This window comes from Anolis sagrei, chromosome 1 (assembly GCF_037176765.1).
Source record: "Anolis sagrei isolate rAnoSag1 chromosome 1, rAnoSag1.mat, whole genome shotgun sequence".
NCBI lineage: Eukaryota > Metazoa > Chordata > Lepidosauria > Squamata > Dactyloidae > Anolis > Anolis sagrei.
The window spans coordinates 113,689,994-113,711,210 of record NC_090021.1 but is presented as its reverse complement, the minus strand read 5'-3'; the positions used below and the strand labels follow the sequence as shown (position 1 = coordinate 113,711,210).

The 21,217-nt window shown below is 38.2% G+C and overlaps 1 protein-coding gene across 3 annotated transcripts in view; it reads left to right on the top strand.

The window, feature by feature from the left end:
* COL19A1 (collagen type XIX alpha 1 chain) overlaps window positions 1-21,217 on the top strand; it is a 232,558-nt gene that overhangs the window by 72,522 nt on the left and 138,819 nt on the right. For all 3 annotated transcript variants that reach the window (XM_067467964.1, XM_060752836.2, XM_067467969.1), the window contains exons 8-9: window positions 2,877-2,930; window positions 18,045-18,098. In XM_067467964.1, the coding sequence (XP_067324065.1) occupies window positions 2,877-2,930; window positions 18,045-18,098 (108 nt within the window). The remainder of the gene's footprint in view (window positions 1-2,876; window positions 2,931-18,044; window positions 18,099-21,217) is intronic.

The following is a 21,217-nucleotide window of genomic DNA, read 5'->3' as shown; positions in this document are numbered from 1 at the left end:
TAGTATTTACACCACTATAATAGCCATGACTCAATATTACGGAATCATCAGACGTGATTTTACAAGGTCTTTACCTTTTCTTGCAAAGAGTGCTGGTTCCTCACCAAACTTTAAACTTTAAATTCCATGGCTGTTAGTGCTGCCAAGCTGCATTAATTCTATAGTGTTGATATGCTGCTTTGAATACCTGGTTGTTTCTTCTTACAAGTACCATTGCTTAAAAGAAATGCTCTACCCGACTTAACGGGCAGGGATTTTGCAGTGGTTCGCATCCTCCCACCCGCCATCCTCTCCTGGGGCATCCCCTTCCCAGGAGCCACTGGTGCTCTGTGTGTTTTTGCACCTGTTGGGTGCTCAGCCAAGCAGGGCCAGACTCAGCCCTACACCCTCTTTGCTGCCACTCACACCTGTTTTGATCTTCTGCAGCCGATCCATAAGAGACATGCCAGCCTTCGAGCTACCAGCCCTTCCAACCACAAATAATGGTGATGAATGCTGGGAGTAGTTGTCCAATTGCAAATAGAGGGCTGGATGTTACCTTGCACAAGAGAACATTATGCTTTTTCTATTGACTTTTCATATTTAAACAGGCTAAAGGCACATTGGATAATAAATTAGTTTGGAAAGGCTATAGTAATTATGTGTTTTTTTAAATGGTACAAAGCCAAGACAGATGTACAGCCTTGATTAAACAAACGTTGCCACTTAAAAACTCAGGGTTCTGCTGTCAAACCCTTATGTCAGCATGGATGTTCAGCTTTAAGAAAGATTAGAAAAGTCTACCAAAGAGGCAAATACTATAATAAAGGATTGTTTGAACCGCTTCATGTTGATTGGATAAATGTCACTCCAAGGTTTCCTGCAGAGATGAATCTTCTGAACAGTATGAATGATTGTATCTTGAAATAGATAGTTTGAGAACCTGCACAGTGTGTGACGATCCTTATCTCATTGTTATGTGAAACACAAGACCTGGGTGAGGGTGTAAATATAACTGGTGCACTGGATGAGAACAAAAGGAACAGAGTTAAATTCAGCACATGTGCAGAGTTCCAGAAGATGTTGTATTTCAAGTCCCAGTGGCTCCAGCCAGCATAGCTAATGATAAAAATGCTGAGAGTTTATGTCCATATATGGAGGGCCATATATATTCCCACCCCTAATATATAAGAGACAAAAGGTTCTGAAACAGCACCACTGTAGCAACTTTTAAATCAGGCATGCAGTCTTTTTCTGGCCCTATTAGTGGTTATTGGCTCCCTAAATTCAAATCTAGTCACCTCTGTTGTAATTTAAAGATGAATGGGGTAAAATATAGAGGCACTAAGCTTAGACAGACATGTTTGCATGAATGCTTATATGTAGAAATAAACAAATGAGAAGATTTCAAGGAGATAGCTGGGTTCTGTGTATGTTTGTCATCATAACAGAAACCAGTTGTGAATCATTGCCTGGTATTGTTCAGAGAAACTGTCTGATTTCCTAAGGAGATCAGCTGGACTAACTAACACGAACTAGCCTGCTGGCATGACTGTTTTAGGACTGCCAATTAAAATAGTGTTTTTTTAATGAACATGATAAATAGCAAGAATATGCTTTTAGAAAATTTGTACATGATTGGCTCTTAGACATGTGCAAACCTATGTGTTAACCTGGGAAGGACTTGAGGGATTTTTCAACCCCCAACTTCTCTCCAGCATCAGTTTCAAATTTATTTTTGTACTTCTCAGATTTTTTTAAAAAAGAACATCATAAAATGTTAACATTTTTAGGCCTGGAAAGATTAGTACAGACCACACATTGATGCTGTGTGTATCTGTTTGCATCAGGCTTAAGCACTAGCAGTAATATAACATACAATAGTATGCAATTCAGTTGACTGCAGGGGCCAAAATGAAAGGGATTGAAATGTAATATTGAAATAATAATGCTCTAGACATCATTAAGCATCACTCAAGATGATATGAGTTTCTCTTTATTATACTGACCTATTGTCAGACAGCTGAGATTATTGTTGTCATGCACCTAAAGCAAATTTGAGATGGTAGAAGTGAAATCCTGATTGAGGAATCCTCTAAAAAAGAACATGACTGATTCCCTTGAAATAATTGCATAGGAATCAAGAGAGGTTCCTATTTATAAGAAGAAATGAGCTTTGTGACATTAGCAGCCTTTACACCTCCACTAGTCTTCAAGTAAGACAACTTCTTGTCTGACTAGGAACACAGCCTTTTAGTGCATCAGGTTGATAGCTTTGTATGAGCAAATTTGATTGATGTGGCTGTCCACAGTTTAAGAGAAGATTCTTTTTCTAGCTCTTCTTGCGGTTCCCCCATTTAAGGCCTAAACTGATTCAAACCTGTTTACCTTCCAAAATGAGGTGACATTGGATGTGTCTCAAAGTGGTGGCATTGTGTTAAGAAAGTCATTAGTAATAGCTGTAATACATAGGAGCTGTGCTAAGGAAGAAACGAAAAAACATGAGACAATAGTGGAGATTGTTGTTAACAGCTGCTGATACCCAAAGTCATGACCTCCTTCTCCAATAACATAGGCAGTGGTTGACCTAGAATTAAACAAGACTGAAAGAACGAAATAATTGAGCTTTTCTGCTCATGTGAATTTCCTCTAAAATAACTATCAGATATATTGTGCTCTGGCCTTGTAAGGCAGGGGAACATGTGGCCTTCCAGATGTTGGACTACACATTCCCAGTTTAACTGTCATAGCCATCAGTGAATGTGATAGGAGTTGCAGTCCAATATCTGGAGGGTTATGTGATTCCCATCCCTACATCACAGAATATAACATTTTATTTTCTTTATTTCTTGTACTTAATATTCCTGAATGGATCATTATCATTTTATTTTAAACAGGGAGAAGTAGGATTGCCAGGTGTATCAGGTTTGCCAGGCCAAAAAGGAGAAAAGGTGAGACATTAAAATTGTATAAAATGCCACTGCCAATGTTAGACTTTCCTTGTGTTTTACTCTCCAGTTCTCTAGTTCCGAAGCATTTTAGAAAATATGGGAGAAAAACAAATCATCCAGTTTACTTTACATCTTTAGCTTTGTATGAAATATTTGAAATGATGTGTTTTCCTCGAGCACTGTCTATTTCTAGCTCTGTAATCATATCAGGGTCAAATGGTTAGAGTCCGAGGTATTTGAAAAACATTTTTAATATGTGTGATCATATACTTATTGATCTTATTGGTGGATTCCCAGCTCTATGTATTCCCATTTTCACACAAAGTTAGATCTCTATGAGAATCAAGGGTTTTTTATTTTGTTTTGTTTATTTGCCTGTAATGTGCAATTCTGTGAAGTTTATGGACTAAAGGAATTAGACTTTACAGGAGTTTTTAATAATAAATGTTTAATTTTATGTTGTGTGTCATTTGTTTAAGGTTTTGGGGTTGATAATTGTTCTAATTTGTTAATTTTAAATATGCTGAGGTGTATGATCGTATTTTATGTTATGTAACATTTTAAACTTTATTTGCTGTATGCCGCTTTGAGTCCTCTTTCTGGAAGAAAAATGGAATAAATTATTATTATTATTATTATTATTATTATTATTATTATTACTAGATCATTGAATTCTTTCTTTATATTTGTTTTGGACTAACTCTAATATGTTTTCATCACTTTCTAAAAACTACTCTGGTTAGTAAACTTTTTGATGGTTTGCATTTTGAATGCTAATTGATCTAGTAATACAAATATTTGTTTTGTAATTCAGAGGGGGTTCTGCTGCTGATTTTCTTTAGTCTGAGTTGTGACATGTTACATTTTTAAAAACCAAAATGGTAAAACTAGGCAGTTTTTTTCAGTTTCTGTTTATCTTTTAATATTTTATATTACATAAAGTAGATTCGAAACCCCCTGGTGGCACAGTGAGTTAAACTGCTGAGCTGCTGAACATGCTGACCAAAAGGTTGGCGGTTTGAAACTGAGGAGTGAGGTGAGCTCCCACTGTTAGGCCCAGCTTCTGCCAACCTAGCAGTTTGGAAACATGTAAATGTGAGTAGATCAATAAATACAATTCGGTGGGAAAGTAACGGTGCTCCATGCAGTCAAGCTGAACACATGACCTTGGAGGTGGCTACAGACAATGCCAGCTCTTTGGCTAAGAAATGGAGATGAACACCACCACCCAGAGTCAGACACAATCAGATTTAGTATCAGGGGAAACCTTTACCTTTACTTTTAAAGTAGATTCCAGTTCCTATTGGAGTCTTAAATTGGACTTAAGTGTCTGATATTTCCAGGCAGTCCACCTACTTACTCTGTCAGTGGGACAAGAAGAGGCATTTGAAATCTAAAGGGAACATATATGTACCATGGGATGGGACTATGCAAACTAATTAAGAAGGTGGGAAGGATGTATCCTACACACAGAGGGATGTTAGAAGAGGAAGGGTGTGGGAAGAAGGCACAAGAGAGCCTTGAGATTACATGTGATTCCACACATAAACTGGCTTTTGAAAGGTCAACATTCAAATAACTGCAGTTGGGTAGGCATTTTCCCATCGCCTGTTTCTTGATGAGTAGTTTGTGCATCTCATTCATACCTATAGCCCTCATTTTGTTACTTATGCCTCCTAATTTCATCATCATATTCCAGCTGTGATTTGTTTTTATCAGCCTCTTACTTGTCCCAGACCAAAATTAAAATTGCAAATCAGTTTTCCAGAGCTGATATTTTATGTGTTCACCACATGCCCATGTGAAGCATTTAAAGGGCCCTTCTATGCGTCCCCTTGTGTCTTGTTTTTAGCCAGTTTCATATGTATCTACAAAATTACCTTGTAGGCCATGTTTTCCAATTTAAGTCATGATCTCCCATATGACACAATATCAAGTGCTTTACTAAAATGTGAAAAGACTAAACTGACAGATTTTCCCTTGTCCAGAAAACCAATTATCTCCCCCAGATTAGTTTGACATATCTTACCTTTCAAAGACCTTTGCTATGTTCCTTCTTATTTGACCCTTTCTTCTTATATTTTTACCTTCATTATTTCCTCTGGGAGGATAAGTTTAACTGATGTGAGCAAGTAAAACAAACCAAAAAACATGACAGTTAACACAGCACACTGGCACCAAAAAGTAATACACATCCACTTGGAAAGAAGCCCAGTTGCTTTTTATTAAACTTAACAGCATTTTAAAAAGTATGTAGAAATGCAGCCACAGAGATCTGGTCTGCACTTACAACAGAATTAAATGGTAGAATAAATAGCACCGCCCCCACACTGCAGGTAAGGGTTCATTTTTTGAACATTCACCTTATATTAAAGATTAAGAATAGAAAATAGTCGAGAAGGCAACGTACTGGGAGAGGATCCTTCATCTTGAAAATCTAGTAGTCTGACACAAGGTTAGGGATGTAGAGGATCTTTCCTCTACTTGTCTGCATATCTGAAGTTTATTTTCTTTGAGGATGTTTCCATCTGTATGAAATTTTACATAGATAAACAGGTACCATAGACTTGACAATGAACTTAAGACAGTCCCAAGAAATTCACTGTTATTCCACTTTTTCAGCTGTTTTTAAAATGTCCCAGTTTCTTACTCCTCCTCCCTCTTTCTCACATTTTTTTCATCTTACATTAATTGCTGCAAAGTGAGTTCAAAATTTAAGTGACAGATCATAAGGAGTTTTTGTATCTTAGAAGGCAAGATAGTATGGTTTACTCCCTTGTTAGTGTAAAAAGGAGACATTCTCTTCACCTCCAGCTTTGTAAATAAATGTACAGAAGAGTCAGTTTTCCATGTTGTCTTCGAGTGAGCCTTAACATAAAAGGAATAAGTTAACACTGGTTTTGTAACATGAATAGAGAGCAATGAGAAAATGTTAGTCATCTCAATGTGCTTTTCTAAAATGTCTAACATTTGGATTAGTGTTTTTCTAATTAAAAGTAAGGTCATGCTTTGCATATATATCCAGTCTTCTTTTCCTTTTATTAAATTGATTATCTTTAACATAAACCATCTAATTCACAATGTACATTCAAAAAAAGGAAGAAGAAGAAATGGAAAAATGTAACTTAAATTAAAACACAATATTAAAGCACTAAACACTAATTAACTGACGCACAAAAGAGCTCTGACTCTTCGATCCAAACTGTAATAAAAGCAAGCCAAACAGAAAAAAATATTCTGCCAGCACATCTCCAACAAATAATCCTGGTAATTACTAACAATTGTAACCATAGATTTTTATATCCAAAGATTTAATATTGCTCAAAAAGTGCATAAATAGTTTCCATTCTTCCAACAACAACAAAATGTCCCTTTCAATTGGCTTAGCTTTTAAAACCAATGTTAATTTGGCAATTTGGATTAACTCTGAAACCTTAACAATCTATTAATCCATCTTTGGCACTGCTTCCAAGTTTGATCTTGCTGCTGATATCATGTACTGAAGAGGTAACCCATACTTACCATCCAATTGTTTATCCACAATACCCAAGAGAAACATTTCTGGTGACATTGCAAAATCTACTTTAATTGTTTTATGGATTGACATATCAATCTTAGAGCTGGATTCTTTAAGATTAGATTGTATAACACCACCCAGTAATTTAACTGATTTTTCTACATACATATTTTAACTATACTCATCATTAAACTTGACAACATGCTACTGGGCCATGCAAGGCCTTTGGAAGAAATCAGAAAAAGCTGGCTAGTGATCTAAACATTACTAGAAATAAGTGGAATATTTGAAAATATTTGAAAAAAAAAGATTGAAAAAATATGCTTGTGGAATATCTGGGAACCATGACAAGTCAAATGCTATTCAGAGCTTAGTCTACATAAAATTAATTCTTTTTAAAGATAAGAAACAATGATTTCTGTATAGGAAGCATATAAATGTTTTCTGCACAAAATGTGCAAATTTAGTGCAGAATCGTTCCTCAGTTGCAATCTGAAGTTTTCTAATAGTATACAATATCGCTTTGAGTACATTGAGGGCATTCTCTATGGAGCTGTAATCACATAGACTTCACCAACTGACCTTGTCCTTGCCACCATGTCCCATGCCAACCTCATGAACCATGTATCAGGGGTATGTTTGCAAAGGCACACCTTTTGAGAGTTCATCTGCTGTCTCTGTGACTTGTAAGCAGGATTGTGTTAAAAGAAGGCAGGGAATGTACACGCGTAGAAGAATTTGCTTTCTGTAGATCACTAGAGGGAAATATCTCATAAGACTTATAGTATTCCCTTGTCCACAGATAACATCCATCACAAGAACATCTTGATTATTTCCAGGCCAGTGTCCACAGAATGGAAAAGCATTCACTTAGACTGAAAACAGGGTTATGATTGGGTAATATTTTTTAAAAAAGAATTACATCTGATTTTTAAAAATCTAAGACAAACAGGTCATTATAAATTAATAATGCATACATTCTTTTCCCTTTGTGGCATTATAGGAAAATACTTTAACTTGTAGGAGTGGATAGCCATATCTGAAAACACCAACAATGTGAGCACAGCACCATAACTAGCTATGACCTTGTGTCTTAAATACTCTGATATTTTTGCTTACTAGGAAGACAGCTAGAAAAATACACAAAAAACCTCCAAAAAACAAAAAGGGAAGAAAAGATGCCAAAAGATAAAAGTGATTCCTCGCCTTTTTCAGCAATTGTTTAAATATATAATCAATTTATGTCTCGTCTAATGCAACAATAATTCTCTTCTCTATAAAATCTAGCTTCCAATAAACTAATAACTTACCAAAACATATACTTTTTCTATAAAATAAAGTCAGTAAAGGGTTTGTGATTTTATCACATAACATTATTAGTCTTATAGGTCAAAGGCTTATCCAGACTCAGCTCCTTTTAACAAGCAACTTATCATAATAAAAACATCTCAAATAATAAACCCTTTTCTTTTTATAGTGAGGCACACTTCCTAACGTTTTATAACAATATTTCCTTGTCTCCCAACTTGTCTTCCAACATTACAAATAATACGTCTTTTAGATATCTACAGTTCTAGCACAGATACCAATCACAAGTTTATACAAAAGTATATAATTCTGTATATACAGTAGTACTGCCAAACCACAAGCCTTATCTGGGTTTTTTTTTTTGGGGGGGGGGGTTGTATCAGCAAACAGAGTGTATCCCTTAATAATAATGTCTTTCCAACGAGTACTTTCAATCTCTAGAAAAAAATCCAAAACATTTACCTCAAATAATAAATTAAAAGATTTCAAACTTCCAGGGTTCATATTATTGTATCCTCTATCATTCAAGTAATTACACCACTATCAAGTTAAGCTTTTTGATTTTGCAATATGATCTTAAAACAATTATTAGTTTCTCTCAGTTCAAAAAGGAGGTGATTGACCAAGTTAATGATGCTACTGCAGAATCAGCAATCCCTGTAAATCCCAAATGTTAGATGTAAAATTAATTAAACAAAACAAGGTGGTGGACTTTTCCCCTTGCAGATTTGCTTTCAGCAGTGTGAGTGTAATGGCATCCTGTGCCCTCTCTCTAATCATCCTTGACCACTCAGATTCCCCCGGTCACTGCACAGCTAGCAAGGTTTCCGAGCACTTGTGTGTGATCTCCCAATGTCTCCTTTATCTTGGGAGATATTCATTGGCCAGAACTCGACTCCATTCTGGTGATTGTCACTTCTGAAACGTCTCCCCCAGAGATCCTTATGGAGGGCTATGTTGGATCAGTTCAAGATGGTTCCCACAGCCATCCAACTTCCACAGCGGTGGTGGGAAGGAGTCCCAACTACCCAGTGGCCCTGGAGAGCCCATCCTCAATGTTACTGCAGTCTCTAGCCATGATATAGGTCCTACTGGTGAGTCATCACCTGTAGTGACATCAGGCATGGTGATGAGGGAGGAGGAGAGGAGAAATAGCTCCCTCCTCATCCCTTTCCTTTCCTTATTGCCCCATTGCCCTGACCAACATCACTGCAAGCAATGACTGACCAACCAACTAGACTCATGTCATGGCCAGAAACTGCTGTGACACAGAAAATGGGAGGGTACAGTAAGTGCCATCCTGTGCCCTAGGCTGCCTGAACCCAGGCAACATGGGTTGTCAGTGAAAACAGTTGCAGCCGCTCTGAGTCCCGCCCTTGGGGGTTGAGAAGGGCAGGGTAGAAATGTTAGAAAATGAATAAATAAATAAATATACTTGGGGCCCTATGTCAGGGGATACTCCAGATTCTGGGCCAGAATTCAAAGTATCCCCTGACATTGGTTACCATGGCAAGGCCAGATTAAGATGGCCTTGCCCTGCATTACACCAGATCTGTTCCATGTGGCAGTTGGCGTTAATTGATCAGTGTAGATGACTCTTGACAAGAAAACTTGACAATAGGTTTGCCTTAGAATTGCCACAAGTCAGAAACATTCTGAAGACACACAACAACAGGAAGAGGACATGTATTATCTTCTTCCAATGCTTATTCACTTTTAAAACTGAGGATTCTGTCAAAAATCCAGTGTCGTGGTTTAACTATTGGACTACAACTCTGGGGACTAGGGTTCAAATTCCTGCTTGACCATGTAAACCCACTGAGTAACCTTAGGCAAGACACAGTCTCTCAGTCTTAAATGAAGGCAAAGATCAGTTCCCTCTTAACAAATCTGGCCAAGAAAACCCTGTGATACACTTGTCTTAGTTTTGACAGTAGTCAGAAATAGCATCAAGGAAAGTAGCAACAACAACAAGGAAGCCACACTGCATGGCCTCTGTATAATAGTGCAGGGTTTTGGAACGCGCAGACAGTGTAAACAAGTATGTCATATTTTGTTAATGGAATTTTTCTGGATTTAGAAGAATTTGTATTAGATGTGTGTTATAGAAAATACATTACCCAGTATTTTAAAGAGGTTATATGTTTGTTTTCTTCCACTGCTTGTACAATTCACTTTCTTAATCTAAAGTTTTGTCAGCAAGTATTCTCCAAAATACGGTGACTTTGAATTATAGACATCTCTCCCTGGGATTTAAATCTTTCTTTTTCACTGTGTGTAAAATACACTGGGGGTTCACACTGCAGGAAAGTACCTTTGATGTATAAAGAATAATGCTTGTGTCATGTGATCCATGGGGAATTCTAAAACAAACTCCCCAGAGTCTGAAAAAAGTAATGGTTTGTCTAGAATAGCAGGGGAGAAGAAAAAAGCACTTTGGACCTTATATTTGCCCTACTTTGTATCCCCAGAGAACAGAGCATGCAAAAGTCAGCTATCAGATATGTTACCCTTTGGTTCAAGAAAAGTTAGAAAAGGAATGGAAAAGGAATTATGTTATAACATTTTCAGGCTTCTAATTTTGAAATAATTCTCATTAAATTTTAAGGGCTATAATTTTTCCCCTTACAGTTTTTGGATTTGCAAACAAGTTTACATTCTGACTGATATACAATGCATACGTTGCCTTGCAAGAATCTAGCTAAATAGTTTTGCTATATTTATATATAGTGAACTAAAGTAAAATGGATTACCTGAATTGTAAAATATATTACCTGATGAGCTTCATACGGCTGTGATTGTGTGCTTTCAAATCATTTCTGAGTTATGGAGACTCTAAAGTAGATCTATCACAGGATTTAGGAGTTGTTTTTTTTCTGAGGATGAAAGAGTGTAAGCCCAAGGTCCCCCATGGCTGAGCAGATATATAAACTCTGATCTCCAGTCTATATGGGGACCACCAAACGCAGCGCTCAAACACGAATCAAGGAACATGAAAGGCACTGCAGACTACTTCAACCAGAGAAAGCAGCCATAGCAGAGCACCTGATGAACCAAAATTTTATTTGAGAGCACAAAAATGCTGGACCACTCTCACAACCACCATGTCAGACTACACAGAGAAGCCATTGAAATACACAAGCATGTGGACAATTTCAACAGAAAGGAGAAAACCATGAAAATGAATGAAATCTGGCTACCAGTATTAAAAAACTCTAAAATTGCAAAAGCGCAACAACAGAGGGGAAGCAGGCAGGGACATCTAATTACCTCTCAACAAAAGTTTGGCCCAGGCACAGTCAGGCCATTGTATGCTAATCAAGGTGGTCAGTTGAAACATTCACACCTAGCTCCAGCAGACAAGAGTCCTTTGTCTCACCCTGGTCATTCCACAGATATATAAACCCTTTTGCCTAGTTCCAGCAGACCTCACTACCTCTGAGGATGCTTGCCATAGATGAAGGCGAAACGTCAGGAGAGAATGCCTCTAGACCATGGCCATATAGACCGAAAAAACCTACAACAACCCTCTGATCTCCAGAGTTATATTTCAATGCTCAAGCAACTACACCATGCTGGCCCTTTTTCCTGGGCAAAAAAAGAACTTTCCCCTGTGTGGTGGGGAAAGTGGCAATGCAGGGAGCAGAGTGACAGTTTCCCCTACTGCTCCATGGATTTGTCACTCTGCCCCGTGAATCCCCCTGCTGTCATCCATGCTAGTGACCTCCATGTGGTAAGGTCTCTAGTGAACACCACCCAGCTTCCCCCATGGTTTTCCCGATCTATGCAGTAAGAACATAGGAAGCCTCCCATGTTCTCAAGTCTCCATCTTAGGATGCTTCCAGGAAGGAGCCTCACCAAAGCAGCCCTATGTCATGTGATGGGATCTGGTGGGCTCTATCCTGGAAGCATGGGTGGAGCTGGAGCCCAGTGTGATAAGTTCCTAGTGCAGTCAATTTGTTCTGTAATTATTTCAATCTAACTGTGATCAATTAATTATCCATCTCTGTATTTACATACCCTCAAACTGTCCAGATTTGTCAGGAAAAGTCCTAATTAATCCTTTGCCATACCACTGTTTGAGATGCTTATAAAATGTCCCAACTTCTCACTCCTCTCGCTTTCCCCCTTTGTCCTCAGTTTACTTCATTTGCTGCAAACTAAGTTCAAACTACCAAAATAGTTTACATTCATTTAGCTTAGTAGGAGTGAGGAAGGTTGGAAGTGACAAAGTTTTGCCCTTCCCTGTATGTCCAGGCAGGAATAAATTGCTCTCCTAGCTTGTGCATTATTGCTTCTGCCATCTTGACCACACTCCAATGTTGTTTGGCCACACATGACCTGGTTTTCATCTTTGAAATGTTGGAAAGCACAGATTCATTCCTTAGTGTTAGTGGATTCATTTTCTCTTCCTAGATCAGATTTGTATTATGATATCAGAAAAGAGCAAGTCAAGTGGTTTTTCCAAATAAACTGGTTTTTCTAGACCTGAAAGGTAGGACTGGCTGCAAGACACCCTTTTGCTATATTGCTTAAATATAGATTGTCCCCAGTTGCATTTTAATTAATATTATGTCACGAATGTGCAGGAAACACAGAGATGGGCTCCACATGTACAGTACTGAAGAGAGAGTTGGATCACTGTGTTTAGAAGTCCTGGATTGTAGAAAATATATTTTGGGGTTGTTCAGAGCTTGGGTTGGCATATTGTGATTAAGTTTACATTTGCTGCTTATTGGCAAGAGTATTAGCTCTTGTATTTAGCTCAGTTTCTCTATCAATTCTACCCTTTTGCTCCTCTCTCTTTTCTTTCTATCATGCCAGCCAAGAAACATTTTGGTAGGTGCATCTTTCTAGTTAGCACATACTTGTGCTTTATCTCAATCATCCCCTTTGAGTAAGTGGGTAAGAAATGAGGCTTTCAAAAATCCATGCAGCTCATTTCTTCTTTCCCTGACTTAAAACATGGAGCTGGAAGAGTGGGGAGGACTAAAATCATGAATGGTATTTTAATTCATTTTCATTCTAAAAAGGTTTTTGGTGCAGTAATGTAACATTAATTTAAACTGTAAACTTGGAATTATTAATATGTGTAATAGATGTCTCTATTTCAGGATAAATGTAAATAAAGCAAGCTTTTTTGCTTTTCAGTATAAATGTAATGCACAGTAGCACTTTTTCGCTAATTTCATTATCTCCACTCAAGCTGAATGTTGACTGTCCCTGAACAAAGATCAGCTGCCAGTGAGCTGAAGAGCTTTTTAGATTTGATCCTCTCCCTCTCCCTGAGATTGAGTGATGCAATCCTAACTTCATAAGCTAATTTGTTATAGCACATTATCATAAAGGCTTAAGGGGAAGAGCTAATTTAGATGTATTGTTATTATTGTAACAGCTGTGTATAATAACTATTTCAAGTTAATAAATTAGATGTACTTAAGACTTAAAACCTTTTAAAATATGAATAGCAAACACAGAATGGCATATATTCAGAGTATGTGGCATGTAAAAACACACAATGGGAGACAACAAAATGCTTCAGAGCTCTCTTAAAATAGCTGGAAGCAGCGCAGGAAGTGAAATATGATGTAATGCTCATTCCATGGACACTCACAGGAGCTGACATGAGTCACTTCTGTTCACGTTGTCTTCTTTCTCCCTTAAGCCCCAGTGACACTTGGTAATGAAATAGTCAGGATTTCATCCTGTTGCTGGTGACTGAACTAGCTTTGCATGCCTGCATTCAAAACCATTTCAATGGGATATACTAAATACATCATTACTTCAATTCACTGGATCTGAATTTGTGGCTGGAGTGCAGCACGTGCAGCTCATTTCCCTTGATTTGCTCATCCCCCTTTTCCCATGCCAAGAAATAAGTGTTGCCAGCTGGGTTTTACAGGTGCAGCCCTTTGAGTTTTTGTGAATCGCTGCTGTGATTGGAAGAAGACAGGTATAAGCACTGCAGGAGATGGCTTAGGGAGGCAAGTCAGCATATGTAGGAGTAGTGAGTTGCAGAAAAGGCTTTTTTTAGAAACCTCATCCCTCACATAATTGTTTTCCTTGTTTTATACTACTACGAATAATAATTTGAAACCATGCCCTATGATACTCCAGCCCAGGCAGTTGCAGATCTCAGGTATTTCCTAGGATAGATGTATCTTCCTTTTCCTTTTCACAACTAGCTATTTTTCTCATGTATTTTATTTAATGATACTAAACACACACACACTATCTTAATAGAATCTAGGATACCCTTTCTGATAAGTTATCCTTCCTCTTAAAACATAGCAACGTATGTTTTTCTGCATTGGGATATTCACTAATGAGAAAGATCCGTGAAATTGTTTTCTGGGTGGTTGTAGGTTTTTCGGGCTGTATGGCCATGTTCTAGAAGCATTCTCTCCTGAAGTTTTCATTAGAAATTGTTTTCTAATGAAATATGGCCTTTTTGGGCTGGTAGAAAAACAAAGATACTTCTGAAATAATGTGACTATTTAAAAGAAGTGAGCATTTTAGAAAACCAGGCTCTTTTGCTTGTGAGAACACATTTCTAATGAAATATTTAATGCATGATCTAATTCAACCATAGCTAGACATTACAAGAGCAAATGTAGTCTGGTCCTAGGCATGTATGTTGCCTTTAATGGGAGTTCAGAAACTTTTGCTTCTCGTTTAGTTTAACCACATATTGGCTTGCTGTGTTGTTTCAACATACATGGACTTTGATTAACCTTACTCTTTAGGAAGAAGGAAATGCTGAATTATTTCTGCTAGTGCTAACCATAGTGATGTTTAACCACAGTCACACATCAGAAGACACATGAAACCATAGTTAATCTAAATGGAAGCAAAAGCTTGTGTTCCCTTTGTTTCTGAATTGAAAGAGGAGAGGAAAGGATGGAGTGTGGTATTCCAGAGAGGTGGATTTACAACTATAAGACAGTGCTGAAGAATCACTTTTTGCGAGCTAGTTCAAACCTACAAGTCTCAATTTGCCATCAATGATTATATTGCAGAAGTCATGATCTCTGCATGTATGTGTTTGTTTATTGTTTAATTTATATGTTGTCTTTTTTCTGGTACGGGACCCCCAAGGTGGTTGACATAAAATTCCAAAGTGCAGATAAAACCTATTTGAAACAAAAGTTAAAAGACCATTAAATAAAAAAGGATTGAATTGCCTCCAAAGATATTGAATCAATCAGGAAAAACAATCTGGCATTTACTTTTATCATTTTTGTTGCTGTTGCAACAGTGTCCATAGAACTCTAGAGAACACTTATCAATGTCAGCAAAAACACCTGTGTAACTTAAGAGGGGTGTGGGATTAACCTCTCCTTTACCCACTTCAAGTGAGGTCAACATCTTTGCTAACATTTGTAAAGGCACCAAGTGAATGCCAAGACCTCTTTAGAGCTCCATGGCTTCTGCTGTAGTGACAAACAACAACAAAGATAAGGTTGATTGTTCAGCAAGGATGAACTGGTTCAGTCCATTTGGACAATCAGGACCTCACTCCCACTGTTGACACAGTTTGGGCACAAAGTAGTGTGAACACTGTGATAAAATCTGGTGGTGGCTGGTGTGCTGTCGCACGCTGGGCCTGTGCATATGACTGTAGACCGGACATAAATTCCATGTGCCCAACAGGACGTCGGGGATGCCTCAGATTAAAGACTCTTGGACCTCCCCACAAACAAAGTTCTGTAGAGACTTAAAGTAAGTCCAACAAAGTTCTTTATTGATGAAAAACAAACAGGTACTTTAAAGCTTTCTTAACAGTCTATAGGCTCTTGCAATCTTGTTCACTGGGAACAGGCACTATCTTCATAACTGTATACTAACTAATGGGGAAATCCTTAACTTCTAATCTGGGCAGTCTGTCTTTGCCTCTGTTGGCATGGAGCCCCTGCACCCGGTACCAACTGCTTCTGGCTTCCGCGAAAGATCCTTACCAAGCAGAGCTTTGTAGACTTCCAGGGAAAAAGGAGTTCATGTTTCAGTGATGGCTGGCTGAAGTCCCTCAGCAAAGGAGCTGTAAGGTTGCAAAATCCACAGCCAAGCTGTGGGGCCTTTTCTCCCCGGCCAAGCTGTAGGCTATATATCTCCCCGGCCAAGCTGTAGAAGACGAAGTTTTCTACAGGAGCTCTTTGTTTTATGTCCTGTGCGAAAGGCTTCTCTGTGAGAACTGACTCAAAAAGGCTCCTATTCCCTCCAAAACTCAAAAAGGGGCAGGACCAGGGAACCTAACTATAATTGACAGGTGGCTTGCCCTATGATTGCAAACTATAACAGGAAGCCACCCTGCTGCAAAATCCCAAGCCTGGGATTGCAAACAGACATTTAATTCAAAGCAAATAAAATTGGAGCTCCTGGAACAGCTGTTCCAGAACAGCTGATATCAGCAATGCTTCATACCAGCCACAGGTTTTGTGGCCCATGTAGATGGGCCCCTAGTCATGTACAGCTGTAAAGCTAGCATTTCAAATTGTGCACAGAAAACCTGAGAGGCAAGTCCAAGAAGAAATGATTGACATCAAAGAAAGACAATCTATCCATCCTCTTCCATAATGTTGCGTGAAGCATTTTGCACATACAACAAACTATACGTCGGATTGAGAAGAGTGTAGGTCATATGCTTTGTGCAGTCCCATGACCAATGGACATTTTTCTATCCTCATGGTACTCCTAACACTCAACAAAAATTACTAAAAATGTTCCTCATTCTCCCACCAGTAGACTTTCCTATTTATTTCCAAGGTGGAAAAAAGTGTTCTCCTTGGCCTAAAACCTTAGAGGAATACTCAATACATGGCAATTTTCTCCCATGGCTCCTAAGGGGACTCCGGGGGGTTGTTTGTGATTTTTAGGCATGGAGGGGATGGGGTTGTGGTGGAGGCTGGCCAATCAAGATCCCATGGGAGACCAGAGCACCCCAAACTCCCAGATGTTTGTCAACCTGGCTGTAAGGACTATTCTTTTGTAATATAATTGAGCTTTCAGGCCGAATCCAGCCTCATGAAACTCCCATTAAAACATACATTCTGACTATATTATCCAATATTTTAGAATAATATAATGTATAACCTTCACAATAATTATCAACCAATAAAGGAGAGAGAAATGATTTACATTATGGAAGACAGGCCTAAAAATCCGATTAGTTTCATAACACCATGCAAAACATATTCATTTATTTATGCACTGGGAGAGAGACATATGTAGCTCATCATTATTATTGTGAACTAGATTATAGTCCTCCTGTTTGCCTTTAATTCCAAATCTTTAACGTTTCAACAACCAGAGCATATATTATTAGTTCATTAGTGCCGTGTGCTGCAGATCTTTAGACTCTATGAGTCCTGAATGGAGTTCAATTATTTAGATTCATTTGAAGATCCGTTCTTTACAAGTGGTAGAAATATTTCATTTGAAATTGAGAGTGAGTTTTAATATAATGTTTGTGCTACAATTATGTGATTAGAGGGTTTGTTGCTGAAAAATATCTCCTATCTAATTTCAAAAGCGATGTTTGTTTTCAGAACTGGCAATTGAATAAGGACAGTGGGTTTAACCTACTGTTTTAATAGCAAAGAGTTGTGATATTGGTGCTAAATACTGTTTCAGGAACATACTTGCCTTTTGCCTTCAATATAGATCAATAATAATAATAATCTTTATTTGTATCTCGCCCTCTCTCCCAAAAGGGACTTGGGGTAGTTTACAACAAAAATATAATATACATAGTAATAATAACACCCAAAACAACAACAAAATCAATGCATTGAGTAACCAAACAGGGCTGCATCTCCACTGTTGAATTGATATAGTTTGGCACCACTTTAAGTGCCATCTTTATATGCACCCCGGATTACCACTGACTTGGATAGTCTACTCTACTTTGAAATAATACCTAGATTATGACTCTGAGTTTTGTAAATTATTTTTTGGAGGGGAATATTTCTTTTATCACTCTGCCTTAATGAAAAAAATCATGATTGATAATACTAAACACAAGCTTTTAAAACTTTTATCTTAGTAGAAAGGTCCTTTTAGGATTCAATCTTTAATTTATTCTTCAAGGCCTCCGCAGTTTTCAGAATTATATTTTCAGTTTGTTCAGTGGTGTGTTGCCATTGTTTCTCTTGTTGCACATTTGTTACCATTGTTTCTCTTGCTGCCATTGTTACCATTAGCAGAAATAACTGACTAAAACCGTAAGATATAGAACTAGTATTGGTGAATTTAAGTTAAAAGATTTAAAACAAGACAAATTTATTTTGTAGGGTGAAGAAGGAGCAAAAGGAGAAAATGGCATCCCTGGTATTCCGGCAGAAAAGGTAAGCTGCTTGTTCTTGCTGTTTCTAACTCAGTGGATTTCATGTAGCTACAAGCATGATAAAATTAATTGATTCCTTGTGTTATTAAAAACTGAAGTGTAACAGAAAATTATTTATTATTTATTTACGGTATTTATTTACGGTAATTATTTATTATTTATTTACGGTATTTCTATCCCGCCTTTCTCAGCCCAAAGGTGAGTCAAGGCGGCTTAGAGAACTATACACTGTTGACATTGAGAGCGGCACATTTTAAGGGTGTAACAACCTTATCATACGTTGCACATTTCGACAGCAACTCCAGTTTGTAACTTGTGATTTCACTCTGATGAACTGACTTTTTTGTAAATTGTATGAATTGTATTTTAATGTATTTTATATTGATGTGTGTCAGCTCCACTGGCTGCCGATCCAATTCCGAGCACAATTCAAAGTGCTGGTTTTGACCTACAAAGCCCTATACGGTTCTGGCCCAGTGTATCTGTCCGAACGGATCTCCCTCTACGTCCTACCTCGGAGTCTAAGATCTTCTGGGAAGCCCCTGCTCTCGACCCCGTCTCTATCACAAGTGAGATTGGCGGGGACGAGGAGCAGGACCTTCTCGGTGGTGGCCCATCACCTGTGGAATTCACTCCCCAGGGAAATTAGATCAGTGACATCCCTCCTTTCCTTTAGGAAAAAATTGAAAACATGGATTTGGGACCAGGCATTCAGACAATCTGGCAGATAAAGAAAGGTCTTTGATGATGGACAGGAATTGACTAAATGGAATGGAATTATGGAACTCTGAGAGACGAACGCTGAGCATGAGATTAGTTTTATTGATTGTATTATATGCCGACTGTTTTTAACTGTGATAATTGTTTTAACTGCTGTTTTGTACGTATGTGTAATTTGTGTAGGCATCAAATTGTGCCTTTTTGTAAGCCGCCCTGAGTCCCCCCTCGGGGGTTGAGAAGGGCGGGGTAGAAGTACTCAAAATAAATAAATAAATAAATAAAATGATGTATATTTGCTTTATCTTATTGTACTGAATCCTCTGTTGTTAGCCGGCCTGAGTCCCTCTCCGGAGGTTGAGAAGACCAGGTTATAAAAACTCTAAATAAATAAATAAATAGTTGTGCCACAGTTTTGCTATGGAGCCTGCCAGCTTCCACTACATATGGGAGAAGTAGTTCTGGGGTGGCTCCGGGGCAAAACTGTGACAGAACCAGAGACAATGCCGGAAAAAAAAGCGGCCACTAGCAACACAGGAAGCTTCCCGTGTTGCATTGCCCTCAATGGGGCAAGCCAGCTGGCAGACACTTCCTTCCATGTATTGAGGGAGGGAGGAAGCCAGAACGGTGTGAGGTGCAGAGCGATCAGTCCCCATACCTCCTGGGCAGAAGCTGGCAGGTTTGCCGGCGGCGTGTGTGACAAGGTAGTATATCATCCAGCTCTGATCCTCATTCCAATTTGGGGACTGTCTGTATGTACATATGAAGTGGTGGCAGCAGGGGATTCCCCTATTTCAAAATCTCTATGCACTTCTTCTGAAAGTGCTACTGTGGCTTCTCTCGAAAGGAAGGGAAGAAGTGGGTGAGGGTACTGGATGTCTTAGCAGTTGTTACTAGATAGAGATTTGAACATGTGAAAAGTAGGGTTACCAGGGGGGAATAAGGAACATGGTTAACATACCTTTAATACTTATGTAAAAGAGCCCATTTCCCAGTTCCCACAAGTATTAAAGGTACATCTCCAAAGGAACCCTGTGTACATTGACCACTTAGGTTGGTGTGACAACCAATCAGCCCAGCTGTGACTAAATGCCACACGAGGATTCATCCAGATTAATCCAGATGAAAATCTGAATCCTGAGGCTGTCAGGATAGCTGGGCTGGCTCCTAAATGGAACTGGCCATTGCTCCCTGACCACCATCCCATGCCCCCTGGGCTTAGACAGTCTGAGAAAGCAGGATGGCTGTCCCTCTCCTCCCTTTGTGTTGCAATAGCCACAACACCCCACTTACCTGTTCAAGGGTAGTGTGAAGAAGAATATTTGGTTGAAGGAGCTGGGAGAAGCGATCCTAAAAATTCAACCGTGAAAATACAAATTTTGTAACAACTTGGCCCTGTATTGACCACAGTCTAGGGACTTGTTCTGTCTTTTCTAATCAATTTAATTGTTTTACTACTAAAATTAAATTACTACTACAATTTAATTTTTATTTGATTAATTACATAGGTGATCCTAGAACAGGTTTGAGGCCTGGATGGTGACTCCACAAACTGCAAAACACTGATGCATATTAAGGGCATTATTTCACATGCTTTTCTGAGCATTTGTTGTCTAGCCACAGTTTGAAGTTAACTTTGAGCGGCATTAAACAGTCAATGTATCTGGGACCAATGTTAATATGAGGATGAAAGGAATATATTAAAATATTCAAGAACTGGTTGAAAAAGCATTCCTTTTTCTTTTCTTTTTTAGTGTGAGGCAACCCTGACAAGGATAATCCTGGAATGATAAGCTTTGTAGTTTGGGACTTTTTTGTGCACAGAATCCACACATAGTTGTCTTGCAAAACAAAAACAAAAAAATCACATTTTTTGTGAAAATAGCAGTTTTTTCTGAAAATAAAATATTTCTCAGGTTTTTAAAGGCTTCCTTAGAGCAGGGGAAAATTGTTTAAATTACCCATTGCTATCTTTTAAGATGAAAGTTAAACAGATGTCATATATTGGTGCTGTGCAATAGCTCTTTGATATAGTTTTTAAAATAAGGTTCCTTCACAACTGCCCTAAATTAGATCTGTAATACTTATAACCAATCAAGGATGTCATTGCGTTTTTCAAATCTGTTCTTTACTTGATGAATGAAATCCATGTTAAAGTTTGTCAAATACCTTGAATTCAAAGCAAGCTTATGACCTAAATACTCTACCAGCACCACACTTATATATTACGTATCACTGAAATATGCCATTATTTAAATATTCAGAATATTTTAACCCTAACTATGACAGTTAGTTTTGGAAAAGATCAAATTGCCCTATATAAATAAGGATGTGATGCATTGAGGATTATTTTAAATTATACTATGGTTATTTCTTTACAATTCTGCAATCAGTCATCTTTTT